This window comes from Bacillus rossius, chromosome 15 (genome assembly GCF_032445375.1).
Source record: "Bacillus rossius redtenbacheri isolate Brsri chromosome 15, Brsri_v3, whole genome shotgun sequence".
Classification (NCBI taxonomy): domain Eukaryota; kingdom Metazoa; phylum Arthropoda; class Insecta; order Phasmatodea; family Bacillidae; genus Bacillus; species Bacillus rossius.
The window spans coordinates 22835994-22853205 of NC_086342.1; the positions used below are offsets into that span (position 1 = coordinate 22835994).

At 38.6% G+C, this 17212-nt stretch overlaps 1 protein-coding gene across 2 annotated transcripts in view; it reads right to left on the reverse strand.

Moving 5' to 3' along the window:
* LOC134539371 (dynein heavy chain, cytoplasmic) overlaps positions 1-17212 on the reverse strand; it is a 142494-nt gene that overhangs the window by 9283 nt on the left and 115999 nt on the right. For both annotated transcript variants that reach the window (XM_063381359.1, XM_063381360.1), the window contains exons 59-68: positions 15334-15510; positions 13573-13796; positions 12473-12635; positions 10024-10316; positions 8105-8318; positions 7293-7487; positions 6040-6367; positions 1930-2114; positions 1722-1850; positions 382-579 (exon numbers count right to left, since the gene is read on the reverse strand). In XM_063381359.1, coding sequence (XP_063237429.1) covers positions 382-579; positions 1722-1850; positions 1930-2114; positions 6040-6367; positions 7293-7487; positions 8105-8318; positions 10024-10316; positions 12473-12635; positions 13573-13796; positions 15334-15510 — 2106 coding nt within the window. The remainder of the gene's footprint in view (positions 1-381; positions 580-1721; positions 1851-1929; positions 2115-6039; positions 6368-7292; positions 7488-8104; positions 8319-10023; positions 10317-12472; positions 12636-13572; positions 13797-15333; positions 15511-17212) is intronic.

Here is a 17212-nt window from a genome sequence, read left to right on the forward strand (position 1 = left end):
TAAAAATTTGATTTTGTGATATAACCCATAGGTTGCGCGCATGGTGCATTTAGTCCAATTGTGGTAATGTGAGCACTTTTCAATTCGATCTTCGTGTAAAATCAAAATCAGGTCCGATACCGAATACAGATATGTTAACTGTGTTTTTACAAATTTGTTCTCTGAAAATATTATTTTTTAGAAAAAATAAATCATATATTGCAACCAACTCTAATTAGAATATTTAGGAAAGAAAAATGCCTAAAAACCACCTTTTTGCACCTTCAAACCCCAAATTTTCCCGGGGGAGGACCCCAGGGGATGGATATTCCTCAAGAACTAAATCAATTGAAGTCCCCCCCCAAAAAATATATCCTTGCGACGCCGACGGCTGCAGTTTACCTTGAGCTCCTTGGCGCCGCCTTGCGACACCAGCAGCGACACCTCCTGCAGCTGCCTGACGCGTTGGCTGAAGTCCGTGATCCACTGGATGACCGTGCAGCCTCTGGGCACGGTGTACCGCGTCCAGCTCGTCGGCAGGATCCCCTTCACCAGGTCGCTCAGCATGTTGCGGTGGTAGTTCGTCTGCTTCTTCTCGCCCTGCAGAACACGAGCCGTGCGTCACCTCCGGTTCAGACAACATCCGCTTCAACTGGCTCTGAGGGCGCGGTCACTAGACAGGGCCTTCGACGCACTTACTGTCTGCTAATGATTCCGTCCATACCAACAGGGGCGTAGCCGGGGGGGTTTAGGGGTTCAAACACCCCCCCCCCCCTCCCCTTAGCACCAAATCTTTAATTAATTTCTTATTCATCACTCAAACAAATTTCATATTAAAATTAATAAGATTTTTACCATTATAATATTTAAATTTAAGTTCCGAAAACTGCTAAAATAGCACTATTTTACACCTTAAAATCCAAAATTTCCCGGACCCCCCGCGCTTTAATACGGGGGAGGGGGGGAGGGGGCATGCTTTCTTAACCACCCCCCCCCCCCCATACACAAATCTTGGCTACGCCACTGCATACCAACATCAGAATGTCATTCACATTCACAGCCGAATTATAAATAATATTTTAATAATGTGATTTGAGAACAAATTGTGATTTTTACTTTCTTAATATAATTACTGACTTGTAGATAATTTTAATTCTTGAAGAAACAACATAGCAAAATTGTTTTGAAATAAATGTGAAAATCAACAAATGTTACACTGTCAGGTTGGATTTTTTTTTAATTATGCTCTTTAAAAGATTGTTTTTTTTTTTGCATACGCATGTCTAATGTGTATATTAAAAATAGTATATAGGATGCATTAATTATTACACAATGTGTAGTGACCAAATGTAGAGTAATTGGGAGACCTCGGTAAATGTTTATGTTTAAATAGGTACCAACATTTATTTTAATTTTGTGTCACCACACGAATTTATCAGTTGTCTTGAAGGCATTAGTTAATGGTACATTCCTATTAGCATATTTGCTGTGCTTGTAGCTACCACTTCAAATAAAGCCAATTTGTCTGTATTGAATTAGATAGGCAATTATATTGATTAATATTGCGATTTTACAAGCCAAATGTGGTTATGTATTCTGAAACAATTGGGTAGGTAGAATTTCTGTAATTAGACACTCCACCCTTTAAATCAAGATTTGACTTTAAAAAAAAAAAAAAAAAAAAATCAACAAGCCCAAAAAACACAAAAAAATATATATCACAAATTCAAATTATTTATTACCCGACAAATTAGGACCACATCTTCCAGATCATGAATGACATCTTGAAGCAGCTTGGCTCCAGAGTTCACTTCCCTCTCGAAGTAGCGGTACAGCGGGTCTTTGATGTTCTCCACTGTCCGCCGTAAGGTCTGAAACAATTCAAGCTCAGTGAAGAAACCACTTTCGAAAGGAAATAAGTGAGCTCAAGTTGTGTCCTGGTTCAAGTACCTGCAGTGATTTTGGCAGTAACTGCAACCAAGTTGATGCGGAATTGTTCAGCGTCTTCATCCACGATGGACGGCCGTCTCTCTGTTCTTCACACGGCTTGTCGACTCCTTCGTCCACCGCGTAAGCCAGCTCGTCGTCGTCTTCAAGTTGCTGCATCTTCAGTAGCTTGCTCACGAGGTCAGTTCCTACACAGAGAGCACATAATCATTTTCTAATCATAAGTCAAATCCCAATCTTGAATTCAGATCACAAAGAGTACCTCGAATCTACCCCTTGAATCCAAATCTACATCTTAAGTGAAAAATAAAAATAATAAATAAAAGACAGAAACTATGGTTTTGATAAAACTTAACCCTATAAATAATAATTTCCCAAATCAATGCACTATCATAATGTTATTCACATAATTACATACTACAAGAACAAAAATATATTTTGCAATGGTAATAGGTAAGAGTATTCAAATTTCGTAAATGACGAAATTGCAAAATTTTAAAATTCACTTACACATGATATGCAATACAAATAACCTTACTAAGTAGCGATAATCAACTTTGTATCAGCAAGAGGTTTAATTCAGCTTAATCAAACTCAACCTTCGGCCCAACTCTTAAACCTATGTCTCACTAATATTGAATCATGTCTGGTTAGCAAAGCTCTGGAACCACTAGTTAAAGAAGATAGTTTTCATCCTGAATTAGAGATAAACTTCCAATTTGATGATATGTCAATAAAGGATAATACATAGTCTTCATATAAAAACTATAAGATTGGTGACTATCTCGGCCTTTTTATTGCTCTTAGGGACCATGACTGGTCAATTTTATACAATTCTAAAAATATAAATACCATGGTTGACTACTTAACGTGTACAATGAATGATCTTATAGAATTATATGTACCTACTACTATTAAAAAGGCTACAAAATATCCCGTATGGTATTCCAACCAACTAATAAAATCTCTTAAGAAGAAATTGCACTATCATAAATTATATAAACGAAATCTGAACCCTTTTTACTATTTATTATTCTCAGATTACCACAAGGAAACTAAATCACTTATGTGTAGGGATAAAACAAACTGGCTTTGTAATATTAACAATAAAATTAAGCAAAACCCTAAAACAATTTGTAATTATGTTAAAATAATGAGAAAGGGTTATAGTCAGCATCCCTCAATTAAAATTAATAACTCAATTACGGATAATAATTATTTAATTGTGAATTCCTTTGCTGAATATTTTTCAAGTGTCTATGTTACTACAAATAACACAAATAACCAAAACATATCTCCTTGTTGTTCATACAATATTCCAATGTCTAATATCTCAATTAGTTTAGTCCTATGGAGTATAAAAACCATAAAATCTACATTGTCCACAGGACCTGATAACATACCAAATTTTATTATCAAAGGTTGCTCCTTAATCCTTGCTCCTCTCTTACAGCATCTATATAATTTCAGTATTCTAAATAGCATCTACCCTGATAAATGGAAAATTGCCAAGGTTATTCCTGTACACAAAAAGGGCAAAACTTCTATTGTTTCAAATTATAGGCCTATATCCCTGTTAAATGGATTTTCCAAAATTTTTGACAAAATAATATTTAAACACTTAGCGTTTAACATAAATAATAGATTGTCTGATTCACAGCATGGGTTCAGAACAGGTAAAACAACCATGACAAACTTAGTCTCCTTTCTTAATCCTATTTATTCAGAAGTCATCACACGTGGTCAAGTAGATGTTTGTTACTTTGATTTAGCTAAAGCTTTCGACACTGTTAATCATCAAATACTACTAAGCAAATGTTCCAAAATTGGGCTAAGTGATAAATATTTATCATGGTTAACAAGCTATTTAAATAACAGAAACTTTTATGTTTCAGTACAGAATATAAGTTCAGATCTCCACCCAACTCCTTCTGGCATCCCTCAAGGTGGCACACTATCTCCTTTACTTTTCAATATCTACATTGATGATATAATATCTGGATTAAAGAACTCGGTTGGCACTCTTTTTGCCGATGACTTAAAGATATATAGAAAAATCTCTTCATATCATGACAGCTATCTACTACAATGTGATATTACAGAAATTGCAAATTGGTGCACAAATAATTTGGTCAATCTAAACATGGAAAAAACTGCTATCATTACCTTCTCTAGAAAAACCTACCCGTTGCAATATGAATACAAACTTGATAACTCACCTATTAAAAAATCTCAACATGTCAAAGACCTAGGAATTTTACTGGATCAAAAACTATTTTTTCATCTTCACATTGAAAACATTATCTCGGTATCTAACAAAATACTTGGTCTAATTAAATTTATCACCTTTAACACCTCCAATATTGACTCTATTCTCTCCCTCTATACCGCTCTAATAAGATCAAAACTTGAATATGGTTCTATTATATGGAATAGCATCAATAACACTGATATTGAAAAGCTTGACAGGATTCAATCTAAAGTATCTGACTATATTAACAAAAAATTAAATACCATCAATAACATACATTTAAATTCCCTCCTTGGTTCATTATCAACTAGAAGAAAGATCTTAGATGCCATTTTTGTCTTCAATTGTTATTATGGTAATCTTATATCTTATATGTCCTCATATATTTGATGTTACTGGCATTAAAATTCCTTCTTTTAATAGCCGTAACCCACCATTTTTATGCACACTTTTAAATACAAATGATACCTATTATATATAGACTTGTTAACAATTTTAATATGTATGTTAATCACTTACAACCTACCAGAGAGAAAAAACTTGTTAAAAAAATTATTTTTTTGACATCCAAAGATTAATTATCTTAATGCTCTAATGTTATTACCTAAATTATTTAATACCAGATATATTAATCTAAGGATACTAACTGTATTTATCTACAGAATATTATATGTTCTGTACTTATACATTTATTACTCTCATGAAACATTTTTGATATTTTAAGTAATTTTTAGAAGTTAAGCACTCATATGGATATTTGTATGTTATGTTGTCTTGTCTTTGTTTTTGTCCTACTATTTGTTGTTCTTATAATTTATTGTTTTGTTCTTATTTTTGTTCTGTTACTGTATTTGTTTTTTTTTTACTTGTCTTACATGTTGTGCCCACCGTTGGAGCCTTGTGCTGTTGGTGTGGCATGTAACAAATCAAATAAATAAATAATATACTGCATTTGGTTGTAACACATTTGCTGTGATGGGCGAAATCAGTGATTTTACATGAAGTACAATGGAATCGTAATATTTGTGAGATTAACCTTTTTCTGCGAAGAAAAAAAAAAAAGGTTGCATCATTATGAAAAATTGTTTACCATAGAAAGCAGTTATATGCGGGATGCCATTTTGACTTATTTGTTTATCTGCAGCATTCACAAAGTAAAGAGAGGCAATAAACATCATAACTTCAGCCACTTGTGAACAAATTGCAGATGGCGTTGGTAGTTATGAAATATAAAATATTGAATTAGTGGTTAAATGTTAAATATTTAGACGAGTGAGTATCTGTCGACATTACATTCTATAACATTTCAACAGAAACAATGACGTTAAAATGAAACAACCTGACAAAGTCTAAAGCAGAGACTTATATGTGTATCATTTGCCCGTGACTTCTTGTAATGGTTACGTAATGAGTAGGGACAAAGATTATATGGTTAACCAGGGAGCTGCAAGCAGCTGTTTGTTTTTTTTTTTTCGTTCGGAGGAACATCCTGGGTCCGCTCGGGGGCAGAGCTCCAGGTCAGAATCAAATGTTCGATGGGCGAAATGAGAGGGTAGCAACCTCCCGATATCGACACCCACTTGGCAATTGCAAAGTCCATCCTTCCATCTCTAATTTTTTCTCCCAGGGAGTTGGCGAGGCCAAACCCCCCAAGACTTTCACTTGCGAACACATCGCGTTCTTAGACACCCGCACGGTACACGGTGAGTGGATTTCAAATGCGTGATCGGTGCCCACGTTCGGGCACGGCCCACCGTGGTAGCAGACCGTTGGCCCATGGGCTCGCTGCGGCTGCTTTGAAACTGAAATTGACCTGAAAATTAAACCGTGAAATCTTGTTCCCGGTAGCGAGGAAGCCGCACCTCTCGTCGTGAGCAGGACCTTCTCCGCGTTGTTGGGCAGGCCGAGCCACGACGGGGCCTGCCTGTCGGCCAGCGACTCGATCCAGTGCAGGAAGTGGTCCCGGCGGTTGCCGTCCGGCATCGTGATGTGCCTCTGGCCGCCGCCGTCCACGTTGGCCACCAGCGCAAAGTCCGCCTCGAAGCTGCGCGGCGTGAACAGCTTGCCGAGGAAGGACCTGAGCAGCCGCTGGTCGAAGTCGTTGTCGATCTTCCCGCCGTAGATGCACTGCGACAGCAGCGTCACCAGGGCATCCCAGGGCACCTTCTCGGGGGGAAGGTTCGTGCGTCCCTGCAAACAAGAAACATTCTTGCTAGAGAACAATTTGCAGATATTATCTTACACTGTTAAAATTTATCACAAGCCTTTACATTTTACTAGTTTCAGATTCCAATCATCTCAAATCCAAATCCCAAAGAGTACATCGAATATGCCCCAGAAATCCAAATATATGTCTCAAGGGTCTAAAATAAAATAATGCAGGCAAATTTTAAACATATACAACAGAAAATCGTTATTGCCAAAAACCATTGTGGAACCAAAATTATGTTATGACATGAATTTCAGACAGAAATATGAATGGTTTTTATCTCAGGTTGGGTGTTACTTCAGCTGAGTTTCCTACACTGCTTAAAACTCTTCAACTATGAAAGCTACAGAGATTAAGTAAATTATCTTAGTAGAGCTGTCTTCGCTCGTAGTCATTACATATAACTCACTTGGCAAACATTTGCAGTGATGAAGTAATGAGCGTTGGTGGCAAAACAAGCCCCTAAACGAGGTGTGCAATTTGTACTTGAGCGAGCCTCAGCCGAATAACTTGCGAAAAGCATCGTCGGGAATGCAGAAAATTGTTTGGTAATGAATGTGAATATATTCTTTGATGATTCTGATGTTAATAACTAATAAGCAGTCAGTTGAGCCAGTGGTTGTGAACAATAGGCTGAGTTTGTCACATTTTGATGTTGCCATTTTTCAGGGGTGACCGCCCGACCGTCAAGTGGGAAATTCATCGAATTCACATAAAAAAATAAAGCGATATCAGTTTTGTTAAAAATTATTTTATTTATTTGATAAACAAAATTCCAGTTCAGTAAAATGTATAAATTCATGAAACAAACCCCAAGCGGTTGTAATCCAAAATACAGCTTACCCAGAATCTGTTATGGTTCCTATCCCCCCTGACTTGACGAGAGAAGTGGCGTGAACCACCTACCATGGCAGTGGCCTCGATCCAGGTGTCCAGAGTGTCGCAGGCCACCCGCAGGTCGGACTCGTTAAACTCGTAGTACTTGGCCCAGCCCAGGGGCACGTAGCGCAGCCTCTCCTGCACGATGGCGTGGAACCAGGCGAGGAGGAAGTACAGCCTGGCTCGCTCCGTGGGGGCCTTCATCATGCGCGAGGCCGGCACCTGGGGGCACAAGCACCACAACCGTGAGTCACAAAACACCTTTTTCCAATATATCGTGGGTGTACAAGGAAAACCCTTTAAGTCCATATAATGAAATTATGAGAAAAATTGATTTTTATATTCATATGGGTTTGTAAAATATAGTAAAATATATATGGTACTGAAACATGTTTAATCTAACATAATAATATACTTGTCATATAATATACTTGTCATGAAACACATTAAACTGGACTTAGTCATATGAATATCTCATGGACTTAGTGGGTTTTCCTTGTACGCCCACGATATATGACTTGCCTAACTGATTAGCAGCCATTAGCCAATCCTGTTTCATTTTTATAATTTGAAGTGAATATTGTGAGACAATTTTACAGAAATAAAGCAGTGTTTCTGTCAAGACTAAAAAAATATAAGCTTAAAGCTTCATGAAGTTAAAAGAAAATTTTTGGCTTGTTTTAAGTAAATTTGAGCGTAGAGCATACACATCAGTGGTTTTAACACCAAGTGTTAAAATGATATTTCCTGCTTACAATGGATTTTTTTTTAATTTTTTTATTTTGCCCACATGAAAAACTACTGTAATAGCTTTGCAGAGAGCGACAACAACAGTGTACCGTGCTGAACGTCCGGAGCAGGTTGGCCCTGATGCCGGGCGGAGGCTCGAACACGAATATCCGCCCGGCCCGGAGCAGGTTGACCGGGACCTTGGGGTTGATCTCCATGGTGAGGAAGAGGCGGAAGGCCGCGTGGGGCTGGAGGCTGTGCAGCTTCTTCTCCAGCTGGACCAGCCACTGCGGCGCGAGGTGCACGTTCTTCAGCATCACCCACCTGCGAGGGGGGGGACAGGGGTGCGTCGGCCAGGCGTGGGGGAGGGGGAAACACAACGCCGGTCGCGTGACGCCGAGCAGAATTCCGCACGGACAGGGGAAACTGATTAATATGCTGTGATCTCACCGGCTGGTGATGGGGGACCCCGGGCTGAACTTGTACAACCATGAGGCATGTACGAGTATTCAGTCGCTACAACCATGAGGCATGCACCAGTATTCAGTCGCCACAACCATGAAGCATGCACCAGTATTCAGTCACCACCGCTGAGTCAGGAAGATACCCACGTAGCCAGCTTTGCGTAACTCTTCTCTAATTGGTCTATCCTCATGTTTTAGGGAGATTTGAAGTAAATATTTCCTATTTCACCTGTTACCGTAATGTGACTTCCAGCAAATTTGCCATCTAGTTTTTTTTTTGTTTCATTGTCTCTCTAGATCTCAAAGCCATCCTCAAAATTAATTTTATATATATTAAACTTTTTATGGACATAACATCGCATATAACGTTCTCTTGTGTAATAAGTCATCTTTGTTTGGTACCTTATTCAGGGTGAAAATAAAAATCTGCAATAAAATTCTGACTTTTCCCTGACACTATATATATATATTGTTGATACACCATACATTCCTTTATACTTCATTAAAATTAATGACTGAGACATTATTTTTAAGATAATGTTCACCGCTAATAACAAAATAAATTGAAAATAAATTTTTTAACTAAAAAAATTTATTTTAAAAATTATTTCTCAAATACCATTTCCTTTAAAATTAGTCAAAATTAATTATTCTTATGACCAAAATAAACAAATAGCTTAAAACTAATGTTTTCATTAAAAAAAAATTAAAAACATTTTTATTACTATCTTTTGTTATAAAGGCAGTTCTATCTAAAGAGGACACCATCTATTGACAATCTGTTTAACAGACATGTAAGACAGCTGTTGGGATTTGTTTTTAAATTCTTTACGTAAACGTAGTCCATCACGCAAATAATACAAATGAAATAAACGTTTCTTATCACAAGTATGTCCCAATACTTTTATAACTTAATTTGTAAATTAATATATTTAACTTTCTTTTCATTACTTTAGAGCATTTCAATGTTACTTTATATTTCTCCTAACCTCAGATTGAACCAGAACCAGGTTTTTCAAATGGACAGTTATACGTGGCATTTTTAATAGTTTGTAGATTCAGTTATATTTATGCTTGTGTTGAAGACACATACAGCCAAAAAATAAACAGTGATCACATTATAACATCTAACAATGTTTTCAAAGAAGTTCTGTAATCCTGATCTAAGTTTCCAAAACCACTCCAGGCAGATGCTGCGATGGTTCCTTAACCACAGGTCATGGCCAGATTCCCAGACTTGTACATAGGGACTGGAAAAAAATTCATGGTTTACGATGACCCCTAAGGATAGATTCCACGATCTTCTACGTACGCGGGAAAATTACACCTGCTCATTGGCTACTTACTCGTGACGCCTGCTAAACTGGGATGTTTGTGATTAGCTACTTCCTTCCGTTGAGGGTCATTTCATTGTCTCACAGTCCTTCAGGCGAACCGTGTTCCAATCGCTGAAGCGGCAATAAGGTTACGCGCACTTGGATTCTAGCCTATCGCGAAATCGATACCTCGAATTTTTTCCGGTCCCTGGTACTCGCACACGATGCTGGAGTGTCTTCTACACCGACCTGCCCGACTTGACGGCGTGGTTGATGGCCCGCTCGGCCTGGTTGAAGCCCTCCGCGGAGCCGATGGCGATGGCCACGATGGGCTTGCCCAGCTCCGCCGCCAGGTCGTCCACCCGGCCCGAGGCGTCGAAGCCGGGAACGGAGCACAGCAGCGCCGGCACGCCCGCCCTCAGCTCCGTCTCCACGCTGCCGGCCAGGTCCAGCTCCTTCTCCGCCGACGGCATGAAGTCGTCTCCCAGCACCGCGGCCACCAGCAGCTGGCCCGCCGCGATCACTCGGTCCGGCCGGAACGCCTGAGCCACCCACACACTCCCCTGACACTCACGCGCGGGCGGGGCACCCCGACAACGAAGATAATACTCTATCGTACATTTCTACACCTGTGCAAACACTCAAAATACCGTCCATGCGACACATCTCGATGGGTATGAATAAGAATGCATTAGGAAGATTATGCTATCACAATGAAAAATGAAAATATACTCTATTGTGCATTCCCAGATCTGTGCAAATACTCAAAATACTGTCCGTGCCACACGTATTGATGGGTATGAATAAGAATACATCAGGAAGATTATGCTATCACAATGAAAAAGGAAAATATGCTCTATCGTGCATTCCCAGATCTGTGCAAATACTCAAAATACTGTCCGTGCCACACGTATTGATGGGTATGAATAAGAATACATCAGGAAGATTATGCTATCACAATGAAAAAGGAAAATATACTCTATCGTGCATTCCCAGATCTGTGCAAATACTCAAAATACTGTCCGTGCCACACATGTTGATGGGTATGAATAAGAATACATCAGGAAGATTATGCTATCACAATGAAAAAGGAAAATATACTCTATCGTGCATTCCCAGACTTGTGCAAAATTTCAAAATACTGTCCGTGCCACACGTCTTGATGGGTATGAATAAGAATGCATTAGGAAGATTATGCTATCACAATGAAAAATGAAAAAATACTCTACCGTGCATTCCTAGACCTGTGCAAACACTCAAAATACTGTCCGTGCCACACGTATTGATGGGTATGAATAAGAATACATCAGGAAGATTATGCTATCACAATAAAAAATGAAAATATACTCTATCGTGCATTCCCAGATCTGTGCAAATACTCAAAATACTGTCCGTGCCACACGTATTGATGGGTATGAATAAGAATACATCAGGAAGATTATGCTATCACAATAAAAAATGAAAATATACTCTATCGTGCATTCCCAGACTTGTGCAAAATTTCAAAATACTGTCCGTGCCACACGTCTTGATGGGTATGAATAAGAATGCATTGTGGGTGCACGTACCACTGCAGGGAAACGTTCAAGGTAAACTTCAATTAAATTTTTTTTAATTATTGTCTATGAACAGCTATCACGAATGCCGGTTACGATGATTGTGCTGTTTGGAGAACCAACCAATGGGAAAGCAGTAAAGCTGGCTACCTTGCTGTACACTTTAATTTACTTTGGGTGTCAATGGCGTTTGTTGGTCTGACCAGAGACCTACTTTCAACAGCAGTGGGATTCGCACGACATCATCAGTAGGAAAAACAATCAGCGCATCGATGAACAAGGCTTCACCATGGTGAAACACTCACACGAATCCATAACCAACGGAAACTCTGATCTTAAACTCAACCACTAAGAAACTAAATAAAACCCCCTATGAAAGTGGGTATCAGAAATATTTCAATGCTTAAAAGAATAATAAAACCAACGTTCAAAAATACAAAAACGGCTCCGTGTTATACGTTTCGACACGTCTGTCCAAGAGCAAGAGGTTGATGATTACATCACTAATGAACTTAATCTTTCTTAAGTTAAAATGGCAAAATCCGCACCAAACACAATACGTATGCTTCATTTCACATTATCTGTTATGGAAGAAGGTGTCTAATTAGCCCTTCTACGTAAAAACTGCATCCCGAGCAAAAGTCATATGAACATGTATATATGAAATTCGTGTTTTTACACATTCATTACTGATATTTGTGCAGTCTGTCACTTTTTTTTAATGCCTTACGTACTCATCACTTGCCTAGTGTGTGTTGTGTTTGGTCTGTCGTAATCCCTGCAGGTACGTGTTGCCTATCTGCAGATGGTGCCTTCCTGCCTGAGCGCGGTTGTTCACAAAACTGAATTGAAACTAATAGTTTAGCTGCATGACGTCCAGCAACGGGCAGAAACGGTAAACGACTGACGAAACTATTTACAGATGGCACTGCTGAACACGATGGCCGCCACAGTCGCGCGCACACACGATCGATGGCGCCAAATTCAAATATCCAAACCACCACACATTCTAACACTATACCCAAACAGCGGTACTTGCCTACTTACTGCTGTCCTCTGTGTCTTTACGTCTCACCCACCCTCAGAAGTTCCCCGAATGCCGGCGGGCATGCGACAGAGTCGAACAAACGAGCGAAGCGCACCTGTATGACCAGCAGCTGGTACATGGCGGTGCCGATCGCGCTGAGCTGCTTCTCCTCGTCCCACAGCCTGGGCACGCACTGCTCCGGGGTCCCCTGCTGCAGCCACGCCCCGAACTCCTGCATCTTCTGGATGTGCTGGGCCAGCGACCGGAAAGCTGGCAACCTGGCGCGACAAGAGTGGTTTCGCAAAAATCATTCGGTTTCTGCCCTGACTTTTTTTTTAGATTAATTATTCAGCAACTTCGTGCCTACAAAGGATGTCCACACCCTAACCTGTGGAAAATTTTAGCTGACTTTTCCACGACTTTTCTTTCCATGGACCAAAATTACCAATTTTTCCGATAATTATTTGAAAATAATCAACCTATTTTGCAAATTTTCTGAAAAGAAAAAAAAAGCCAATCCAGCCCTCATCATTTCAACAGCTGCACTAGTACATACAGAACCTTGCACACGCCACTTTGCAGTGTGTATGGCTATATGCACTAAAATACCATCCGGGAAGAAAAAATGTTTTCAAAGATCTGGGTGATGGAATACCAGAGTATGACATTTCTGCCAAAAATTACCATCACTGAGAAATTTCCATGCCTTTTTAGAGGATTTAAAATGAATTTCTCAACCAATTTCTACTTCCCTGACCTTACGGAATGTGGACACCTTCGCGTATGTTAATGTGACACCTTGCACATGGAAAGGTATTTGATTCTGCATGTTCTAGCCCATGGCAATGCCGGTTCAGTGATTTTGTCCGATCATTGGAAGTCAATATATAATGGAATACCAAAGAAAAGGTCATATTAAACTCGACAGTATTCAAAACAAGCTGTAATCAACTACGTACTTTATAGAAATAAAAAAATACAGAATGAGCTTTGATCTTCCTCAATCTTCATTTTGGTAATATATTCTGTTACTGTATTTGTTTTGTACTTGTCCTACATGTTGTGCCCACCGTTGGAGCCTTGTGCTGTTGGTGTGGCATGTTACAAATATAAATAAATAAATAAATATCGGTGAAATGTAACCTGTTTGAAAACAGGAAGCACAAAACATAAAATCTTGGCCTTGCGGATGGCGGGATGTGCCGAACCACTCACTTGGTGGAGAGCCTGAAGAGAGCCTCCAGCTGCTCCAGGCCGAGCCCCTCGATGCTGGGGGGCCTGGAAGCCAGCATGCCCTCCTTGCCCCGCAGGAAGAAGGTGAACTCCTGGTCCAGGCTGGGCTCGCCCGGGACGCCCTTCAGGTGGATCCGGCACAGCAGCAGCGCCAGCGTCAGGCGGTCCGTGTGGAGCATCCCGCGGGCCACTCGCTCGTAGCACACCTGCCGCCGATTACAACCACCTCCTGTCGACTTCATTTCCGGACCGGGTAGAGTGTCAGTTTCCGAAAAACGTGTTGAACGGGAAAAAACAGCAGCTTCGACTGCAAAGTGATCAAGAGATTTCTTTTCTCGGTCTAATTTTTTTCCCCTAGAATAACTTGCGTCGCGAGCTTGCCGATTAGAACCACGTTATTTCAGCTCAATCACACGAGAACTGCAGCCATTCCGTTCACAAGTCTCTCTAATGTTTTTAACTCTACATAAAAAAACTTGTGAATGTTCGTCCGTTCGAAATTTTAAACCCTCCAGAGATCTTGACCGATTGCAATCGTTGCATTCCAATACACACGTGATTTCATATACTTACATCATACTTGTGACAGGTAAAAAAGTTAGAAAAAAATTTAGATAAGTAAAAACATAAGATATCCTTAACAAACTCAACCGAGATTTTCCATGTTCATAATTTATGTATCAGTTTGGAAGTGATTAATGAAAAATTACGGCAGTTACCGTGTCCACAAATATGTGATATACACATACACACACACACATATAAACTTTTGAATTGATGGTTTTGGGGTCTATAGACCATGAAAAAAAAAACTATTTAAAACATTTCTGGAAGTCGCACCATGGTAATGGCTACAATAGGTAGTATTTCTTCAAAATCTACCGTACACAAAACTTCAAACATACAACGGTGCTGCTATCTAGCCAGGGTGATACAGTTTACCTAATGAAGTTACAATTCACCTAGGCAGATGGCAGTGTTGGTGTACATGCCTCAGATAAGTGAATGTGTCCCACAGAAGTTTCAAGTGTTTATTTTAGTTCCTGTGATTTTAAAGATAAGCTTAAAAAATGTCATACATGAAAAAGTAACCTGCGTACATCAAGACACACAAGAGAACTAAACAAATAGCTAATATTATAACTTTTTTTAAGTAAGGCTTTTTATCGTAAAATTTCTCATCAAATTAAAAAATTAACTGAACAAATAGTTTCAACTGTTTCAAAAATAAATGTCTCAGAATATCTTTCACTGATCACTTTTTAAAGCAATACATCAATGAAATCCGTACACTAATTTCACAGTTGGTAAGGTTTGTAAGATGTAAAAAAAAAAAAAAAAAGTGTAGGTGCCATTCCAAAAAAAAATTATGTCTTTTTGTGAATAACACTTTACCAACTCTTTAACAAAATAAATACAAGAATGGCATGCATAGAAGTATGTTTATAAAGTTTTTAAATTAAAATTTTTCTTGTTATTTCGGAGGGTTTTTATTGAATATTAATGTTCTTGATATAATTATGGTAAATATTCATTCTGTTTATCACAAAAAGGTTTTTTTTAACAAAAATGAATCCTCAAAGCAGAAAAAAAAAATTTAATAAAAAAAACTATTTTTGATTTTTTTTTCTCCAGGTCTCTAGGCATATGTCATATGATACAAGGATACATTATCATTATACACTACTTTTCTTTGGAACTTTCAAAGTTATGTGAAGCAGATTCTAATAGCAGACAACTCACCCCAAACAAATCCCTTGTAATTAGAGAGAGTCTGGTGTTGTAGTCAGTTACGTTGTTCAACTTGGGGTTGCTGTGCAGAACAAAGCTGAAGATGTCCAGGAAAAACTTGAGAGAGTATTGGTACAGAAAATGAATCTGGTTCAAACTGTCTGTGGTGAAGTATATGTTGCTGCATGCCTGCAAAAAAAATTTTTTTATAAGTTTTACACCAAACCAAAATGCATTAACCCATCATAAACAGAACATTTGTTTCAATGATAGAATTATGATCCTTAACTATACACTAGTCACAATTACATTTTATTAAGTTGGTATAAACTGCTGAACTTCAACAGCTTTTAAATTTCCAAACACTATAATACTAACTGTTCAATCACATTTATGCAGATAAAACTAATATGAACATTTTTTCAAACTTTTACATAATGTACCGTATTGGCCCGAAAATAGGCCGACCTTTTTTGCCAGTTTTGTCACCCTTGAAATCTGGAGTCTGCCTATAATGGGGCACTAGCCAAAATAGTATAATTAAACACATACATTTCAAGGAGAATCCCTTATGGCATAAAAATGTTATCAGATATACAATTCATTGACCTAAAATAACGCTGTACTTACGTGGAATTAGTAATTTTTCCAACTTATAAATTTAGTTAACACACACAACTCCAATAACGTATCATATTTTAGGTTAAGTACACAGATGTGTTCACTTGTAGCACATAGCTTTTAAAAGCTCGGTCTGGTTATTTTTTAACTGTATTTATAGGCTGCGGTAATTTTATTTGCTTGTGAAATGTGGTATTTACAGTAAACAATTAGTAAAAACAGATATTATTTTGCCGTAAGGTTATTTACCGTATTCTCCGTTCACTCTTACCGGAATTTTGGAATAAACAAAGCATCTTGTAAACAAACATTTTCATTGGCTGCCGGCCGCCGCGCACATTATTTGTGCGCAAGAAATAGTCCCTTGGTTACGTACCATTTGTAGTATTTTTACCATGCCTTTTTTATAACAATTGTTATATAGCATTATAGCGTTTCACCATTGATATCCAATACAGTTTAATGTGTCAGCAAGTATTTACTTACAATTATGTTAGCAGACGCAGTGTGTACGGTGTACAGTTGATGCCCCGTGCAACAGTTGTATTTGGGATTTGTGCGCGCACGGTTTGTTATGGCTGACGCCGGACCGAGTTTTGTAAAACACAGAACACGAAAGCCTTTGAAAAAAGCACAGAAAACTATTGTGTTGAATGTTTTAAAAAAAATTTCAGACAAATATCCGGATTGTCGTGTGAACGATATCGCGAGTTTAACTGCGGAATTTACGGGTGTTTCGAATCGTAACACTATCATATTGTTGTCTTACGTTACGGTGCTATTTTATCGATTATTCAAAAAATAAACATTGCTTTTTTTCTACCAATTTCAAAAGTGTAATAAGATATGCAGAAACCACAAATAATGTGGAAGCTGGGCGGAAATATGGTGTTGACGAGAAGAATGAGTGTCGCTGGTGGGCTCAAGCAAATAAATTGAAAAAAGCAGTTTTCCCTGATTTTGAGTGTGCTGTAGAAGGGGTCGGCCTATATTCGAGGTCAGCCTATTTTCGGGCCAATACAGTATTTTATTGCCAAGTATTTTACTGTGTTCACAATGCCCAGAGTATAAAGCCAGTAGTTTTTAATTTATGGCATTTTAATCGATCACGCTAGAGAACTGCCCGATTCTCGTGATTTCCTGTCACCATAACACTCAAGAGTCGATCATTCATTGGCTTAAGCCATATTCACAGTCTGGACAGATCGTAAATGATTTGGTCGTGCTTCTCTTAAATTGGCTTTATACTCTGGGCATTGTGAACACAGTA